The 20,173-nt window shown below is 43.9% G+C and overlaps 1 protein-coding gene across 2 annotated transcripts in view; it reads left to right on the forward strand.

Moving 5' to 3' along the window:
- The window catches only part of KIAA0586 (KIAA0586 ortholog), a 190,386-nt gene that overhangs the window by 156,173 nt on the left and 14,040 nt on the right, over positions 1 to 20,173 (forward strand). For both annotated transcript variants that reach the window (XM_077265055.1, XM_077265065.1), the window contains one exon: positions 6,732 to 6,791. In XM_077265055.1, coding sequence (XP_077121170.1) covers positions 6,732 to 6,791 — 60 coding nt within the window. The remainder of the gene's footprint in view (positions 1 to 6,731; positions 6,792 to 20,173) is intronic.

The following is a 20,173-nucleotide window of genomic DNA, read 5'->3' on the forward strand; positions in this document are numbered from 1 at the left end:
CAGCAGTTGAACGAAAGATTGGACATCGGCTTCATCTCTTCTAATCCTAGACACCTGTAGGTCTGAATGGCTGAAGTCAGTATATTGTTGGCCTACCAGGGCCCTCAGCTGCCTCAAGTACATACTGCGGTACTCTGATGTCAGGTAGAACCTGGAAACAGCTCCAACTTTGAGGCTGAAGCCTTTTGTGCCCCCTGGTGTCTGGGTGTCTTTGTTGATTGTCTCTTCAATGGTCTGGTCCACAGGAATTCGTCCAAAAGGATTCTTGCTACCGATCTGGACCGAAAAGCCACCTTGCATGAAGTATTCATGGACCTCTGGGTGTTCTATGGGCAGCCGAGACATTGTGGCATAGTAATAGGTTAGGTATCGGGCATAGTTGACCTTGTCATAGGCAAAACACCATGGTATCATCTGTCGGATTGCTCCTAGGTGAAGCATCCAGTTGCCTTCTCTTGAAGCTCGAACCAGGGCCAGCATGGTCTCGACCATGTCCAAGTATGACATCCAGAATGCTGAGAGTTGTTCATTTCTGAGGGTCTCAAGATAAACTTTTTCCATTTTCTCAACCAAGTGTTTCCAACTACTGTGAAACACTGGTTGGGTCAAAGTGGTCACTATACCCCCTAAAAGATTCCTTGGGGGTGTAGTTTCCAAAATAGGGTCACTTTTTGGGGTTTCCACTGTGGGGGTACCTCAGGCAGCCTTCAAATGTGACATGGCCCCCTAGATTTCTTCCAGTGAATCCGCCACCCAAAAACCACATAGCGCTCCTTCCGTGTTGAGCTGTGCTGTGTGCCCATACTTTAGTTTACGAGTACATGTGGGGTGTTTCTATAAACTGCAGAATTAGGGTAACCAAGTTTGGGTTTGCCGTTAACCCTTGCTAGGTTGCAGGTAAAATTGGATTACAATGTAATATCTGGAAAAAAAATGAAATTTTGAAATTTCGCCTTCATTCTGCTAAAATTCCTGTGGAACACCTAAAGGGTTAACAGTTTTTAAAAATGAGTTTTGAACAGCTTGAGGGGTGTAGTTTGCAAAATGGGGTAATTTATGGGTGGTTTCTGTTATGTAAGCCCCTTAAAGTGACTTCAGAAGTGACTTGGTCCTTTGAAAAGTGGGTTTTGCTGTAAATGTGAAAAATTGCGCATAAAACTATAAGCCCTATTACGTCGTAAAACAATAAGGTTTCATTTTCAAAATGATGCCAATATGAAGTAAACATGTGGGGAGTGTAAATTAATAACTATTATGGGGGGTATCAGTATTTTTGTAAAAAGCAGAGAATTTCAAAGTTAAAAAATTGCCGATTTTTCCAAAATTTCCGAATATTTAGCATTTTTTTATATAGAAAGGTAAAATATATTGACTCCCATTTAGCACTGACGTGAAGTACAATATGTCACGAGAAAACAATCTCAGAATGGCTTGGATAGGTGAAAGCGTTCCAAAGTTATTAGCCCATGAAGTGGCACAGGTCAGATTGGCTTAGGCACTTGGGTACAAATAGGCCTAGGGCTGAAGGGGTTAATAAGCTACGTATATGTAAGGGCTATCATATCAAAAAATAAACTACAGACATGCATCTACCTAAAAATACCAAAGAAAATTAGTCACTCCGGGTGGTACCGATATCTGGCCCGGCTCATGGACTAATTTCTTTAGGGCTTTTTGCATCGGTATTGTGCTTTCAGACAGAGCCTGCATCAGTTTTACAGCTGGCGCAGAGCTCCCGAGCTGCCTATTCTAAACAACGGATGCCATGGAAGGGGAGTATGCCACTGGATTTTATATTAAGCCCATCTATGCCTTACTTGTTTTCCTGTATTGGACAGCACAAAAAGTTGTATGTTACTGCAGCCTTGGCGTTAGCTTCGGCATACTTGGCGTGGAGTAATTGGCACCATTATTAGAAATTCTCCTATTGTAATTATTTTCCAGACGGCACAGTAATTAAACATTGACTGAGTTATGATTTTCATTAGTGTAGCTGGTATGCGCGTACAAACTTTATTCTTTATTAATTTGAGCACATTGTATAAGTGAAAACAGAAATAAAAAATTTGTCAGAAAGCGCGTCCTGGATACATTGGGGGAGATTTACTATTCTACATGTGCCACAACTTTTGCACATAAACCTGTATTACTTATCCTGATCACATCACATGTATTGTGTGTTCTAAATATTCTTTTTGACGATGGGGTAGATTATGAAGTTACCAAAATTGGGGAAAAATTGCAAAAAAAAAAAAGTAAGCCATCTATTGGCTATGTGCACACAGAGTTTTTCAAGGACATTTTGGAGTAGAAAATGAACGGAAAGTCCATGTTTTTGAGGAGTTTTGAATTAGGAGGATTCAGAGTTTCCTCTCAGTCTCCGCTCCAAAGGCTTCTGCTTGTACATAGTCATTATGTGTTGCGAGATTGGACTGTTTAAAGAGAAGTGAAGAAAAGACATATCTCCGGGTCTGCACCTTTACCAAAGAGGAAGATCTTGGATGTTTGCCATGTAGTAACAGCTTTATGACAGGCTATTAGGATACATGTGTTTCAAAGACCAACCATCCCTTTAGTCAGGTAAAAACCATCATGAGACCAGTTCGTTTTACCCCACTGATTATGTGTTGTCTCAGTAACAATCATGCTCCGTACCAGAGGAACCGCAGGTTCAGACACTTGGTGTGTGAGCTTCCATCTGTGGCATTATGGCTAAACACTTCCAAGTCAGAATCCCCCCCAAACGACACAATACCGCAATACTGAGTATCCCAATCTGGACCAGGATAGCCGGGAGCTGCTACGCCCCTGGCGAGTGGCACCACGCACCCTGTGTACTGAAAGCGGCTGGAAGCCCCCCAACCTTTCGTCCAGAGCACACCACCTCTTCAGCCAGCCTGCTTCTGTCTCAGGCTTCGTTCGTGGCAGAGCAGCTTCGATCATGCTGTGCAATCTATTGAAAATCAACCCTGAAGACCAGACAGATGAATTATTTTATCTGATGAAGAGGTAGTTTGTCTTCTAACCACTTGCAGTAAAGCATGCACTTCATCACAAACACCTAAGCTCTTCATCTTTGGGAAATTGCTCCGGCCATTCTATACCTCTTTTTTTTATTTATCCATTGTGCAATTTCCAAACCGGTCCCGGAAGGGCAATCAGAGAGTGGAGGTCTGGCAGCCATCCACCATCTGGTTTAGGACAGACATTCATGGCTAAGTACAACCCAGAAAGGTGAGAAACTTATCATACACCCAATAAGTCTCATTTCCTTCATTTCATTGCTGCCCTAAGAAGTGCCTTCTTGTCTTTCTTTCTATATGTGCAGACTGCTTGAAAAAGCGCCAAATTTATTTCATTATTTAAGAAATTTGATGCATCTTCACGCTATCTAGGGTAAATTTGCACAACTTGGCCATTAATAGTAAATCTGCCTTGGTTGCTTCTCCAAGATATCACTATCCAGTGGTCCAAAGGCTGAATGTGCCTGCTCTATGGTACCAGCACCAGGTGGGCAGATGTACAGAGCTACACATGGATATGTATTTTCAGATTTGTATACCCAGCGCTTCTTTGAATATACCATATCCACTGGACCAATCTTAAGCATACAGATGCCATTAAGTTTTGAGTGCAACAAGGCTTCTCACATCATCATTTATAGCTGGGACGAGAGCAGAATTGCACTTTTCTCCAGCCGTACCACATAGCCGTTCCTTGTTTGCCTCGGTCCTGCCTGACTTATTGTCTTGTGTTAATTCTCTGGGGCAGGGGTCTGACTTTGGTGAATGAGCCAATTGTTTTCCTTTGTGTTGCCCATCCAGTCTGCCTTCCATCTGGTTTGTATCAGACTGTTTTCACAGCCAACAACTGCTGCCTTTTCTATATCCTGACACTCAAGGGCCCCCTGCTATCAAAGCATTACTGTGATAGCGTGTGTGTGTCTGGCCCATACAGCTGTGCACCGCAGCTTGTAACCATTACACCAGAAATGCTCACTGAGAACTTGACCTGTCTCCTTCATTTCTAACAAATAATCTATACGTCCCAGCTATGATGAGAGCGGTCACACCTCGAGCAGGATGTATGTGACCGTCACCTCACCAAATTATTAATCTTACAGAATGCGTCTCTCCATAAATATACATGTCAGATAGATGCCCATTATGTCCTGGCTGTACATTACTGCTCGGAATAATAGGTTTATTACTACACCATCTTATATCAGATTACATTTTAGTATTATCTGGTGAACTTGTGCTTCATTACATTCACAGTCGGCAAGGATGACTATAATTTTACATTATTGGTTTATCTTTAGCGGAGTATTCCAACCTATCACCTGTCCATTGTATAAGTGGTACCTGTTAGATCCGTGTGACCCGCCACCGATTGCCAGACTGGTGGTTCTTTTAGCTCTGGTTCTCCTCAGGATGCAAGGCCACAGCGAGGAGGAATTGCATGCCAAATAACTCTACTCACCATGGTCTTGCTGCCAGAGTTGAACGAGGACACAAGTTCCCTATTCCTGCAATCCATGGGGATCACAGCGGTGGGACCCATGCCACTCTAATTAAAAAATAAATTATACCTTATTTAGGCTACAATACACCTTAAAAGAAGACCTGTCACTTACGCAAAACATTCAATTAAATACCTTGAAAAAAAAATCCATGAGCTTCCCTGATTCTGCCGTGCATTTTCGTTTTGCTCTGGGTCACTCCATTGCAGAGATATTCACATTTGTTGCTTCTGGAGCGCAGTACGAGAAACCTCTTCCTGCAGTCTAACTGGTGGTTTCATCACAGTCTTCTGGGGTCATGCGCTTTCACCCCTCTCTCAGATGCGGCTTATCACAGCTTGGTAGCCTCTGTGATAAACTGCTAGATCAGATTCTGAGCTGTGATTGGCAGCAAATAGGAAGGTGGGGTGAAGGTGCACGCCCACAGAGAAGACTCTGAAGAAATACCTAGTTGCACTACAAGCAGAGATTTCACATACTGTGCTCCAAAAGCAACAAATGTGAATATATCTGCAATGCAACGACACAGCGCAAAATGGAAAAGAGCAAAAGAATAAGGGGAGCTCAGGGATTTTCACAAGGTATATAAAGGGTACCGATCATATAATATAACGATATTAATCTGCAGGTCCGTTTTTTTCTCATAGACTTGTATTAGCGACGGAATGTGACGGATGGCCTTCCTTTTCATCCGTCACAATCCGTTTGACGGATCCGGCGTAAACGGAGACAACGGATATAGTAACGTTTTTTGTGTACGTCGAAAAATCGGACAGTGACGGATCCGTAGCTGTCCGTCAAAAGACGGAATCCACTGACTGATTCCGTTTCTTGTAACGGAGCATGCCTGGAAGAATTTCTAATTTTCCATTCAGGGAAAAAATCTCTCTCTCTCTCCCTCTCCAGAATTTTGTTCCTTTACATTCCGGCAGTGGCTGCCTCGACGGATCCGTAAAATAAATAACGGGTCCAGTGCATCAGTTTTTTACAATCTGCACAGGATCGGTCTTTTCAACACTTTGACGCATTGTGACTGATGTGTGAAAGAGGCCTTTGTGAATACGGTCCAGTGTCCCACTTCACCATATGAAAGGCATAGGAACCAATCTGCCAGATACAGCACTTGCCATATGCCCAACAAGTGACTGGTTTAAAATCAAAGGGTTTTTTTTGCTACATTCGGTGAAATCTTTTTGGTCAGTTTCCACAATTCTTGGCCAGTTTGGCTAAATTCCATTTTCTCTGATGCTTGCAAAAAGTCTATAGGATTACCCATCCCCAATAAAAAGACTTATGAGCTGCTACACACAGGCTCTGAAGACATCACTTTTCTGGTCCAGCGCTTAGGAGCTGAGAGTCCTGGCTTCTGCTACAGGTGTTAAATCCTCTTTGCTGTCATAAACCAGATAAAACGCAGCTCAATCCAAATTGGGCAGCAGTCATTTGCAGATAGCTGCTGCTTTTAGAAAGGAGCGCATTATCCTCATATCGCACAGACATGGAGGTGTTTGCCTGATGATTTCAGCCTGATGTCCTGGGAGAAAGCTACCCTGGCAGCACTCTCTCTCACACATAAGTGGCAACCTATTTACGGTACACTCCAACTGATTTTGATAGCCTGTCTACTAATGTACTGTAGTTAAAAATGTGCTCACTAAAGCTGGTCATGCACAGTGACATTTTACTTTCTGCAAACCATGTGTACATGTCAGGCCATATAGGCATTGTAAGTATCTGCTATATGTAGCAAAATCGTGTTGTGTACAGATTCTACTCTTAAAAGGGGACTTATCACTTGCTTATAAATATGTAATTTTGCTTCTTGGTGTAAATGCCCCTGTTTTCCTTAATCCGGTATGGTTTTTCTTTTGTTCGTGCGCCTCTTGGTTATGGAGATACGGCCCCCTCTCCTCTGTATGTAAATCTAGTCTTTGTGCATAAGGGGCGTGGTCACCAACTCTTCTTCATGGGCGTCATCTTGTGGACCACACCATGTTGGCTAAAGAGACTAAATTTATACTTTGGGAAGTGAAGGCCATATCTCGGGAACAGAGAGGCGCAGGAACAAAAGAAAAGTAACCCCAGATTCAGGAGAACAGTGACATTTACACCAGTAAATAAGAAAAGTGACAGGTCCTCTTCAAACTGTAATTTGTCATGTTTCTTTTTTTCCAGATAGTTTCACAATTTTTTTTTATGGTCATTGCAGGAATTCAGGAGGACTCAGAGAGAACTGTGGTAGAACCCAGTGTGTACCTCAACAATTCAGGTAAGACTAGGTGAAATCGCTATGCAAGAAATAGTCAGAACGGACGCAAACTGCACCCAAAGGACCCCATTAACTATATTGGTGGGGGTCCGACTTCCAGCCCCCTGCTAGTTAGTTGACTGGAGGGCCACAGTGCACTGATGAGCACCATGTCTGCTGTTGCCCCAGTGCCATACATTCGGAAGTAGTTGTAGCTGGTATGGCAGCTCCGTCCCAGTTTTCTTGGCAGGAGTCCGATACTGAAGGCCTATCCTAAGGATAAGCAATCGATTTATAAGGCCAGATACCCCCTTTGAATGTATAAAAGGACAGCGCAGCTGCTCTTTGTCTGGATGGATGCTTATACAAGCGTATGTAAATCCAGAATCTGTTACTTTCCTGCTCGTTACGAGTTTCCTACGTATATAATTGTCTTTTCTTATTGGATCACATTCTGATTGATGCTTAATGGCTTCTTAAAAGTTTTGTTTTGTGTGCCAGACGCTAAAGATGATTTCATTTAATGCTGCGGTTTTTCTCAGAACATAATCTCTATCCCCGTAAGAGGTGTGGCAATGGGGAGATTAGGACGGGAGACGTTTCTGGGGCTGACGAGTGACGTACTAATTATCACACATCATTACGAGCATTGTACAAGAGTCCGGATCACTACCACCAATTATGTTATAAATGGCGAGCTTGTTATTTCTTTACTGGGATTATTCTTTTGTACTGGTTTTCACCTATAAGCAATTTCTTTGTTGCATCCTGTGTTTGGGATTCCAGTGTAAAAGGCCTCGGGCAGGATTCTTCTTATACTATAAAATGATCTGTCGTGCAGATTTATAGCAAGCTGTATGTACTCAGGATACGGATTTCTGCTCACTGGTTTATACTGGTAATAGCATACATAGCAGTACTGTCTACCACTGGTTTGCATTCTTCGTAGTCCATGAAATACTCTGCCTTGGCCAAAATCCTTTTTTTAATTTTTAAGTAGAATTAGAATTCCTAATATTTATTGTCCCTTTTGCGGATTTACTCTTTTTTTCATTCATTCTGTTCTTTATCTGATCACTACTTCATCATTTAAAACTGAGAAATTGATATACCAGTATTAGTCTGTGATAATCGTCTTTGAGAAAATGGGGAAGCTGAAGGTGCATTCACATGTCACCCGAAGAATGAGCAAAACGATTTTTAAACTTTCTTAAAAATTATCGTTCTCGGCAGCACATGCGCTGCAGAGAGCAATGATATTCCACACATACAGAACTATACGTACAAAGACTAGAATTACATCCAAGAACGTCAAATTAAGGAGAACAACGACATTTAGAGTAGATAAAATAACGTTTATGGCAAGCGTCAGGTCTTTTGTAATAATCTTTGTATACATAAGGTAAATGTTGGTCAAAATGGCAGATTTCAACTATATTTTTCGTCTCGAATGTTAGTTTTAACCGATGCCCGACAAAAGAACGATGATTATTGATCACCACACAAGTTGCATTTTTTCTGCCGGTGATGTATCCTTCTAGTTTGAGATCTTTGTTTTCTACCAACGAACAAGCTTTTGTCCAATCGATGTTTGATCATTGATCAGTCTGTTTTTGTGTTCTGTGTACGGAACCCTTCAGGGTCCCAAACATCTAACAGCCGCAGGGGCTGAGCATTTTTTTCGAGCATGCCGAAGACATTGTTTGGACACAAGCATGCTCAGATAACACCTTATCTGAGCATGCTCGTTCATCACTAGTCACTACCCCATCAATGCCATCAGGAAGGGAGATGACGCTATGCAGAGTTTTATCTATGGAAAATCTGCACTGAAAGTTCTATTAAAGGCATGGTATTCATGCATATTTTAAGTCGCTCTCTTTAAAGAAACGTGCAGCGACAACTTGAAGCAAAATTCATTTTGCTGATGGCGCTAGAATAGCTGTGTCTGTACCGCTGGGAGCCTCGTTATTTTGCCCGGTTAAGGTGTAATTTAGTCTAACACCTGCGTTCTTCGTTACATTTCCTGCCTCATTTCAGTCCTGTGTCTTTCTGCCAATAGCAAGCGCTTGATGTTTTTCTCACTTTGTAAATGGTGATAAATCATAACCCTCCAGCCCGCGGTGCGATGATTGCTTTGTGATTTACATACATGGGCGGAAAACGGTGCAGGTGCAGGAATGTCGACGAAAATTCTCCAGCCGTTTGTTATGTGAGCGTGCAACAAACAAATCTATCCTCTTCCAGACAGCCCGAGTTCATGGTACCTGTACTGGAAAGTACAGCGAAATACACGTTTTATAAATTTGGGCACATAAATGCAGAGGCTGCACACATCGCAGTGCCACATTGCATGCAATAATCTTGTAGAGTGTTGCGTTGCGAACTGCAACAATATCGCATCTGTTTCCAAATGTGTTGTATTTTCTGTCTCTGGTTGCAAGTTGAACGTGACGGCCATAGACTTCAATACAAAGTTGCATGCATCGTGGCCATTATTTACAGCAAAATCAGAGCTTTAAATAGTCGCGCTACAACAAGTTGCAAAAATGTTTTTGTCACACAAATTTTTAGAGAATTGCGGTCTCGCAAGATCTCAAAAGTAGCCCCTTGCTTAAGAAATTCCTCTTTTAGGCACTGTTCACCTGTGTTGGAGGCATCAAATAGCAAATTCCCATCAGAATTGAAACTTCAAAATAAAAGGCCACCACTGTTGGAATGAATGTCAGTCAGGCACTGCTAATACTTGCCATAAAATCCGGGACGTACGTGACAATTATGGTCTTGAGGACCCCCCACATGACCATGCATTACTATGTCACCCATTCATTTAAATGTAAATCATGTAATTTCACATGTGACATTTATGTTCTGAGTATGCACATCAATGTTCGTACCGTCCACAGCTGTACTCAATAGCTTCATAGGTATAAATGAGGATGTTGAAGTCTGGTTAGGAGACGTGGCCATTTTGGATATCACAGACCCTGACCATAAATGTATGAAACCAGTTTTAAGGCCTCCATACATTTTAGCTGAACTTGGTCTGACACACACTCGTTTGAGGATGGTACAAAATACATCACAAAAGACATTCTACCTATGATAATCAGCCAGAGCAGATTATCACCTGAAGAAATCCAACTTTCTTGACCATCCAACAATCATTAGTTAGGGTCAAAATTGTCCATTTTACAAAGTACTGCCGATCAGTGATGGTCCAGGTCCTGAGATCCTCACCGATCACTCAAACCACCACCCCTGCATGAGCACAACTACATGTTGTCAATAGTAATAGTCTATGCTGATTTCCCGGGACCTTCACTAATGGGCTGCACTTTGCAGTGTCTTTAAATGTAAAGCATCTTTAGAAATGATGTTAACCTTTAATCTGATGTGTATGAGCTCCATTACTCTGCAGCAGCCTTTCGAGGTTTCACACAATGATCACGCATCATTTTTGGACATGTCAATTTTTTTATTCGATCAGTGGAGTTTAGCAGCAATTATCAGTCTGTCTTTACTGATGAAGTAATTAATTCCAAGCTGCTCAGAAACTACTGTTGGTCTCTCGTTATTGTGGCTATAATTTAACGACCAGTAGGCAATCCAAAGTACAAAATTTGGATGTAAACTCAATGGAAATGTTGTGGGATCAGGGCAGTTCTCCAGTAAAGAAAACTGTTCCTTATATTGCTAGTTTTTGCAACTGTCAATCCAATGACATGACCATGAGCAGTGTCCGACTATGGTCCATGCTCTACAATTTTAGCAAATTGGGAAACTGCTTTCAGGATGAGAGGAGGAAATCCTAAGTCCATCTAGCAGCTCAGTTTGGCCTGAACTTTCCTTTCTTATGGGAGACTAAGGGATAAAATTAGGGATGAGATGACCAGCTGTTTAGTCTTCTGCAAGAAGTCCAGTCCTGTCCAGGGTTGGGTGGTGATGCCTACTGATGCTAGTTAGGAATATCCAGCCAGCACCTAAGCATGCCAGTGAGAGAGGTAATAAATGTAAGAATATGACCCTCCAACCTATTGCTACAATCATGGTTTTGGCATTTAGGATACATAGAGATTGGTCAGATTTTTCTATGCATAGCTGTTATCCAGAAAAATTGCCCCATCGTAAGAACATATACATGTTATTAGAGCAGGAGTCACACATCCAGTTTAAGATGCATCTTTTTGAGCCAGAAATGAATTCAGATTGAGTGGGAAATATAGAAAAAGGAAATTACAGGAACAGGGAGAGACCTTTCGCTCAATCTGAGCTGGGTGGGGAGAAGCTTGCAGAGAACCACCCAGCAGACTCTTCCCTCACCCAGCAGACTCTTCCCTCACCCAGCAGACTCTTCCCTCACCCAGCAGACTCTTCCCTCACCCAGCAGACTCTTCCCTCACCCAGCAGACTCTTCCCTCACCCAGCAGACTCTTCCCTCACCCAGCAGACTCTTCCCTCACCCACCACACTCTTCCCTCACCCACCACACTCTTCCCTCACCCACCACACTCTTCCCTCACCCACCACACTCTTCCCTCACCCACCACACTCTTCCCTCACCCACCACACTCTTCCCTCACCCACCACACTCTTCCTTCACCCACCACACTCTTCCCTTCACCCACCACACTCTTCCCTCACCCACCACACTCTTCCCTCACCCACCACACTCTTCCCTCACCCACCACACTCTTCCCTCACCCACCACACTCTTCCCTCACCCACCACACTCTTCCCTCACCCACCACACTCTTCCCTCACCCACCACACTCTTCCCTCACCCACCACACTCTTCCCTCACCCACCACACTCTTCCCTCACCCACCACACTCTTCCCTCACCCACCACACTCTTCCCTCACCCACCACACTCTTCCCTCACCCACCACACTCTTCCCTCACCCACCACACTCTTCCCTCACCCACCACACTCTTCCCTCACCCACCACACTCTTCCCTCACCCACCACACTCTTCCCTCACCCACCACACTCTTCCCTCACCCACCACACTCTTCCCTCACCCACCACACTCTTCCCTCACCCACCACACTCTTCCCTCACCCACCACACTCTTCCCTCACCCACCACACTCTTCCCTCACCCACCACACTCTTCCCTCACCCACCACACTCTTCCCTCACCCACCACACTCTTCCCTCACCCACCACACTCTTCCATCATGAACCAGACTCTTTGCCCCGTTCCTGGCTTGTTTTTAAACTACATCTGCAATGCTGCAGAGTGTGAGCGGCTTGTAATGATGGACCTCTCCCCATTTCAAGTGTAGGGCTGCAAGATTCTCCTGATGGGTTCCCTTTAAGGCAATTTGTCGTTTCCATTTAATGTCCTTTTAATTCTTTGTAGCGGAAACTAAAAATTGAAATTTTTCCATCAGATTCATTTGGGCGTTGTACTTTCACCTCTGTCTGACCTGAAATTTTTCTAAAGCTGAAGAAAACAGAATCTTCCCCAATCCTTTGAGGACATTTAATATATAAAATATTTGAAAAGGTTAAAAATTCAGGATGGAGGCGTGGATGCCGTGGGTAGAGAAAGGTCCAGTGTAATAAACCATTACAATTCCCTATGAAGGAAGTAGCGACGTGATTGAACGATTATTGTTCCTAAAAAGGAAAATCTGTTTTTTAAGCTATCGAGCAGAGAGATCATGGCTCTGATTCTCCGTGAAGGCTTATAGTACCCATGATTTTTGGCCAAACCTGCCAATATTGGCATCGAATGGTTTTAAAGAAGGGAAGCCACCGTTGTGCCCTTTTATGAACATATGGACACTCTGCCAAGCCAAGTGTGCACGTGCCATATCACAGATGCTGGATATGAACCCATGTGCACAAACCAGTAATAAAAAGAGCCAGCCGTCCTTGCGACTCTAGTTCCTTTGTTTCCTATTGGTCTGTGTTGGTTCTTTCTTTTCCTAGTTAAACACATGATCCTGACTTGACTCCGACACGTATCATAAAGGTGACATAATGGGAGAAGTTGTCCCAAAAATCACTTATGTGAGTGCTGTAATTCCCCTATCATTTTATTTTTGGGTCTTCTGCAAAGGAGATCACCAAGAGTACAGACTCTGTGTGACGAGATATGGAGTCACTACAGGTCTATATTACAGACACATAGGCGCTGTGCAAGGTTTCATTCTAGGCCCATAGTGTTCGCTCGTTCCACAGGTGAAATGATAAATCATCTTCTGTGCAGTAGAAATTATCTCAACAGCGCACCTTCCTGTGTAAACAGAACTGTGCTGCTGAGAACAATGGCAACCTCTGCACAGGATCTACAGTAGTACAGATCGGTCAGTGCACTTCGGAAGTGCTGCCTGCCTGTGTAAACAGAAGGCAAACAAACAGCCGACCGCCCAGTGCTGCACATCGACTGGTGTAAACAGACCCTTATTCATACACCACACTGTGTTTCTAAACATTTTCAGCATGAGGATAGGATACTGTGAAAGCTCATCTACAATACTAAGGTTTCCCTCTGATATTTCAGTGTAAAATGTCCATCTGATAAGAATGGTGGAGAGACGAGTGCCTTGACGTCAAGATTTTTGCCTGGAGAGAGATCCCATGGGATCAGACCATATTTGTAATCCCTATAGACTATTCTTAGCTAGACGTAAGGCAACAGTGTGTCCTTTTGGTTTGTTTTGGTTTACCATAGCCCCAACTTTGGAGACAGCATGGAACTTCTCTATTCAAGTGTATGCAAACCAGAGGTTTCTATGCATGTTTTTTTCTTTCCAATGGCACGGGTATATCACCGAATGTACGTAAAGCAGCCTGCCACTGGGCACACGTCCATCCCCAAATATACGTAAAGCAGCCTGCCACTGGGCATCCGTCCATCCCCAAATATACGTAAAGCAGCCTGCCACTGGGCATCCGTCCATCCCCAAATATACGTAAAGCAGTCTGCCACTGGGCACACATCCATCCCCAAATATACGTAAAGCAGCCTGCCACTGGGCACACATTCATTACCGAATGAATATAAAGCAGCCTGCCACTGGGCACACGTCCATCCCCAAATAATAGGTAATGCAGCCTGCCACTGGGCACACGTCCATCCCCGAATGAATATAAAGCAGCCTGCCACTGGGCACACGTCCATCCCCAAATAATAGGTAAAGCAGCCTGCCACTGGGCACAAGTTCATTACCGAATGTATGTAAAGCAGCCTACCACTGGGCACACGTCCATCCCCGAATGTATGTAAAGCAGCTTGCCACTGGGCACACGTCCATTACCGAATGTATGTAAAGCTGCCTGCCACTGGGCACACGTCCATCCCCAAATGTATATAAAGCAGCCTGCCACTGGGCACACGTCCATCCCCAAATATAGGTAAAGCAGCCTGCCACTGGGCACAAGTTCATTACCGAATATATGTAAAGCAGCCTGCCGCTGGGCACACGTCCATTACCGAATGTATGTAAAGCAGCCTGCCTCTGGGCACACGTCCATTACCGAATGTATGTAAAGTAGCCTGCCACTGGGCACACGTCCATCCCCAAATGTATATAAAGCAGCCTGCCACTGGGCACACATCCATTACCGAATGTATATAAAGCAGCCTGCCACTGGGCACACGTCCATCCCCAAATATAGGTAAAGCAGCCTGCCACTGGGCACAAGTTCATTACCGAATGTATGTAAAGCAGCCTGCCGCTGGGCACACGTCCATTACCGAATGTATGTAAAGCAGCCTGCTTCTGGGCACACGTCCATTACCGAATGTATGTAAAGTAGCCTGCCACTGGGCACACGTCCATCCCCAAATGTATATAAAGCAGCCTGCCACTGGGCACACATCCATTGCCGAATGTATATAAAGCAGCCTGCCACTGGGCACACGTCCATCCCCGAATGTATATAAAGCAGCCTGCCACTGGGCACACGTCCATCCCCAAATGTATAGAAAGCAGCCTGCCACTGGGCACACATCCATTACCGAATGTATATAAAGCAGCCTGCCACTGGGCACACGTCCATCCCCAAATAATACGTAAAGCAGCCTGCCACTGGGCACACGTTCATTACCGAATGTATGTAAAGCAGCCTGCCACTGGGCACATGACTATCACTGATCACGTATACTACGGCATACCACTGGGCACATGACTATCACTGATCACTTATACTACGGCATACCACTGGGCACATGACTATCTCTGATCACTTATACTACGGCATACCACTGGGCACATGACTATCACTGATCACGTATACTACGGCATACCACTGGGCACATGACTATCACTGATCACTTATACTACGGCATACCACTGGGCACATGACTATCTCTGATCACTTATACTACGGCATACCACTGGGCACATGACTATCACTGATCACTTATACTACGGCATACCACTGGGCACATGACTATCACTGATCACGTATACTGCGGCATACCACTGGGCACATGACTATCACTGATCACTTATACTACGGCATACCACTGGGCACATGACTATCACTGATCACTTATACTACGGCATACCACTGGGCCCATGACTATCACTGATCACTTATACTACGGCATACCACTGGGCACATGACTATCACTGATCACTTATACTACGGCATACCACTTTGCACTTGTTGGGCGGACTGTTTCACTTGATCCTGCTGCATGTATTGCCTGTACATGGGGTTAATCTGTTCTCGCTCGTGTCACTTTGATACATGGCGTTGCGTGTTTGTATGGACAGTATCTGTGCTCTATTCATCTTCCACATTGACATTAATGTAAGGCTGAATGGATTCACCTAATACAAACCCGGCTGCTGAAACTAGTAATCTGTGGTGTAGTCTGAGGATATTACTGCTGACAAGCCCTACTGAAACCCCCCCAACACTTTGCGTCCACCCCCTCGTCATGTACGAGATAATACCGTCTGCGGAACATATTACCAGCGATGTTTGGGGAGTTCATCATGAATAGTCTTTCAGCGCCCCGACTTCAATCACTTGGCACCGACAAGCCAGAAAGCCCACAGGACTCGGATGTTCTTTATTCCAGAAACCTTGAAGCAGCTGTTGAAACAGTGACATCACAGTCCGGTGGCTCCGGCTTATGGGGAAAATCACTTCTAGAAAGCAGCAAATTGTGTTTTATGAGGACAGAACCGTCCTTGGCTCTGCACAGCTCCAGGACCCTTCATGTATGGAGCATGGATGCTCCCTGAGAAATGTATCTACGGTCCTTACTGGGAGAAACATGGAACATTTATATCTTTGTAACAGCTTCCTAACAAATCCTCTAACTTCAGAAATACATTGTGTAGCTGCTGTGTGAGGAATTGGCAGAGCGCTCAATCTTAAGAAAACAGCGAGTCAGATGCTCAGATTTCCCCTTCTACTTTTCTGGTCACAAGAGCTTTAAAGAGAACGATGACAGGTCTTTAAGAAAGTAACTACAGAACTGATTTAAAGGAAACGTGTCAAACTGTTTAAATTAGGTTTATGTGTTTAAATGCTTCTTTCTTTTTAAATTGCCACATTTTTTTTTAATCACAATCTTTAAAAGATATAAATAAACTTGCAATTTTCACACTGGATTTTAGACTTCCTGTTCTTTACAGAAGATTTTTCAGCAGTCTCTTACCATCAGAGGCAGGATTACAATGGCAGATCACACCTCTATACACAACTGATAACACAGGGTCCACCAATCACAATAGGTGATATCACAGCTCCCCTCCTCCTCCTGTACAGTGACCTTTGCACATGCTCATTAGATGCTTCAATACAAAAGATGGGGTCGGAAGTCCGTCTGTTGCTGCTAATGAACATGTGTTGTTTCCTGAAACTGGATGGATGAGGATACAATAGTTCCAGTGGCCATTGTGAAAATGGCAAGATTTCTTATTTCTTTAATACAGATCATGGAATGAAAAATAAAATAATAAAATTACCAAAATAGTTTAAAAATAAATTTAACATAATAATCTGAATTAGACAGTAGGTCATTTTCTGAAGACATATTATTTTGAAATCCTTCTAAAGCTAGACAATTCCTAGGTCACTGATCCTTAACCCCTTCACGAAATGCGCCGTACTATTACTGCGCATGTCATGTCGCCCTCTTTGATGTGTGCGCGCAATAGCAGCGGGTGAAATCGCAATTCACCCGCCATTATTAACCCGCCGTTATTAGCCTGTTAAATGCCGCTGTCAAACGCAGACAGCGGCATTTAACCGGCGCTGCCGGCCGGCCGGAAATGACCTCATCGCCGACCCCCGTCACATGATCGGGGGTCGGCGATGCATCAGGATGGTAACCATAGAGGTCCTTGAGACCTCTATGGTTACTAATGCCGGCCTGCTGTGAGCACCCACCTGTGGTCGGCGCTCACAGCACACCTGCATTTCTGCTACATAGCAGCGAACATCAGATCGCTGCTATGTAGCAGAGCCGATCAAGTGGTGCCTGCTTCTAGCCTCCCATGGAGGCTATTGAAGCATGGCAAAAGTTAAAAAAAAATGTTTTTAAAAATATGAAAAAAATAAAAAAAAATATGAAAGTTTAAATCACCCCCATTTCGCCCCATCCAAAATAAAACAATTTAAAAAAAATAAAATCTACACATATTTGGTATCGCCGCGTTCAGAATCGCCCAATCTATCAATAAAAAAAAGCATTAACTTGATCGCTAAACGGCGTAGCGAGAAAAAAATTAGAAACCCCAGAATTACGTTTTTTTGGTCGCCGTGACATTGCATTAAAATGCAATAACGGGCGATCAAAAGAATGTATCTGCACAAATGTGGTATCATTAAAAACGTCAGCTTGGCACGCAAAAAATAAGCCCTCACTCAACCCCAGATCACGAAAAATAGAGACGCTACAGGTATCAGAAAATGGCGCTTTTTTTTTTTTTTTTTAGCAAAGTTTGGAATTTTTTTTCACCACTTAGATAAACAATTACCTAGACATGTTTGGTGCCTATGAACTCGTAATGACCTGGAGAATCATATATCAGGTCAGTTTTAGCATTTAGTGAACCTAGCAAAAAAGCCAAACAAAAAACAAGTGTGGGACTGCACTTTTTTTGCAATTTCACCACACTTGGAATTTTTTTCCCATTTTCTAGTACAAGACATAGTAAAACCAATGATGACTTTCAAAAGTACAACTCGTCCCGCAAAAAACAAGCCCTCACATGGCCATATTGACGGAAAAATAAAAAAGTTATGGCTCTGGGAAGGAGGGGAGTGAAAAACGAAAACACAAAAACGAAAAAGGGCCGCGGCATGAAGGGGTTAAAAGACCTTGGTGATTAACAGTTGACCCCCTTTCTGATGTTGCCCATATACATTAGAGAAAAGTCAATTTGTGTGGGGGCCTACCGACTCTTCCGCTGACAATTGCCGCAGGACCACCTTCCAGTTGTTGTCTAATGATGTTGCTGGGGTAAGGTTCAGGCAGACAGACTTTTCACCTGCACCAGCCACTATAAGGGAGGGCTACCATGACCTGGTAACCATTGCGATCAATGGCTGCCATGTAGTACATGGCCACTTCAGGCTGACAGAATGGCTCTTTGCTCTGAATAGACTTTTTTCATACAAAGGGTTTGTACCAAGTTTGGAAGTTACTTCCAATCCATATAGAATAGGAGAGAACTTCCTGATCTCTCAGGGTTTGACTGCTGGTACCCCGACCAACCTGAGAGCCCCTGGGTAAATGTTGCCGAGGTTGGTCACTGCTGGCTGTTCATTCTTAATGGGATCAACATTCGGCTGATCTTCTGCACTCCAATTAAGAACGAATGGAGCTGCAGTGATCCACTTTTGCTTCATTCACACAGGGCAGTTCAGAGCCCCAATTCTCAGGATCTATGGAGATCTCGGCAATAGGGAAATTATCACTTAGAACTTCCAAGTTGCTAGAACCTCTTAAAGGTTTTTGTCAAAAACAGTCATAACAGGAATTTTGGCTCCATTTTTGACAACCAACCAATCCTGATGGTCCCAGTGACTTATAATGGAGTCCACGTTCCACCTACATCTGCAGAATTTTTACATTAACTCTGTGGGGGCTGGAGCTATTTTTTTAGGGGTTTTTTTGTAACCCAAATCCCCATTGATATACTGTATTAATAGTCTGTTCAGCACAGGGTTGGCTTTTTTTCAGCCAGTCTATAGCCTGACTGGCTAATGTTATATGTTGGTGAGCCAACTCCTCAATGCCGTTATAGCACAATTATCCGTTTTCATGTAGATTACTAGCCCCAATGCTTTCACTTCCAGAATACAGTTTGCCAATACACTGGTGTTAGGACCCCCAATTAGCACGTCTCTTCACATCACCATGTCGGGGGTCTTTGTACTTTCTTGGACCTGTTTACTTAATTTCTAAGTAATTGTGGAAGTCATGGTGTTATATCCAGCACATGCTGTATGTTTGAGGTTACCAGTATTTTTACAAGTGTGAGGTTAGTAGACACGGCAGCCTCTTACACCAAGCTCCAGAATGCAATTATTGCAGCAATCCATTACGGATGTCCTCAGAGTGACCTGCGCTCTTTATTGATCCAATTGATTCATAAAGACGTGGAAATGGTAATCTCTTAAGATGGAAGTGATCGAGAAACCTGGTAAGAAAAGTCTAAAGCTGGCCATAGATATATCCAATGTTCGAAAGTTATCTCCCCGACTTATCCACATTCACCCTACACCTGCAAGGAATATTGCAGGGTGCTACAGCTGTGGGAGCAGCACCAAGGTGGGCTCTACATGACACATGGATGTGTGAATGCAGCCTGGATCTGGGACTGTGTGTCTATCTAATTGAATCAGCCATTATTTGACAGCAAGGTGTTGGCTTTATCTTTCTAGATCTGTAACTTGCAAGTCATTCATAGAGTAGTGAGAGCGAGTAAAGCATGGTGGGGGTAAAGGTACCTTCACACTAAGCGACGCTGCAGCGATATCGACAACGATGACGATCGCTGCAGCGTCGCTGTGTGGTCGCTGGAGAGCTGTCACACAGACAGCTCTCCAGCGACCAACTATGCCGAAGTCCCCTGGTAACCAGGGTAAACATCGGGTTACTAAGCGCAGGGCCGCGCTTAGTAACCCGATGTTTACCCTGGTTACCAGTGTAAAAGTAAAAAAAACAAACAGTACATACTCACCTTCTGCTGTCTGTCACACGTCCCTCGCCGTCTGCTTCTCGCACTGACTGTGAGTGCCGGCCGTAAAGCACAGCACAGCGGTGACGTCACCGCTGTGCTCTGCTTTTACTTTACGGCCGGCACTCACAGTCAGTGCGGGAAGCCGCCGGCGAGGGACGTGTGACAGACAGCAGAAGGTGAGTATGTACTGTTTGTTTTTTTAACTTTTACACTGGTAACCAGGGTAAACATC

This window comes from Ranitomeya variabilis, chromosome 1, assembly GCF_051348905.1.
Source record: "Ranitomeya variabilis isolate aRanVar5 chromosome 1, aRanVar5.hap1, whole genome shotgun sequence".
NCBI lineage: Eukaryota > Metazoa > Chordata > Amphibia > Anura > Dendrobatidae > Ranitomeya > Ranitomeya variabilis.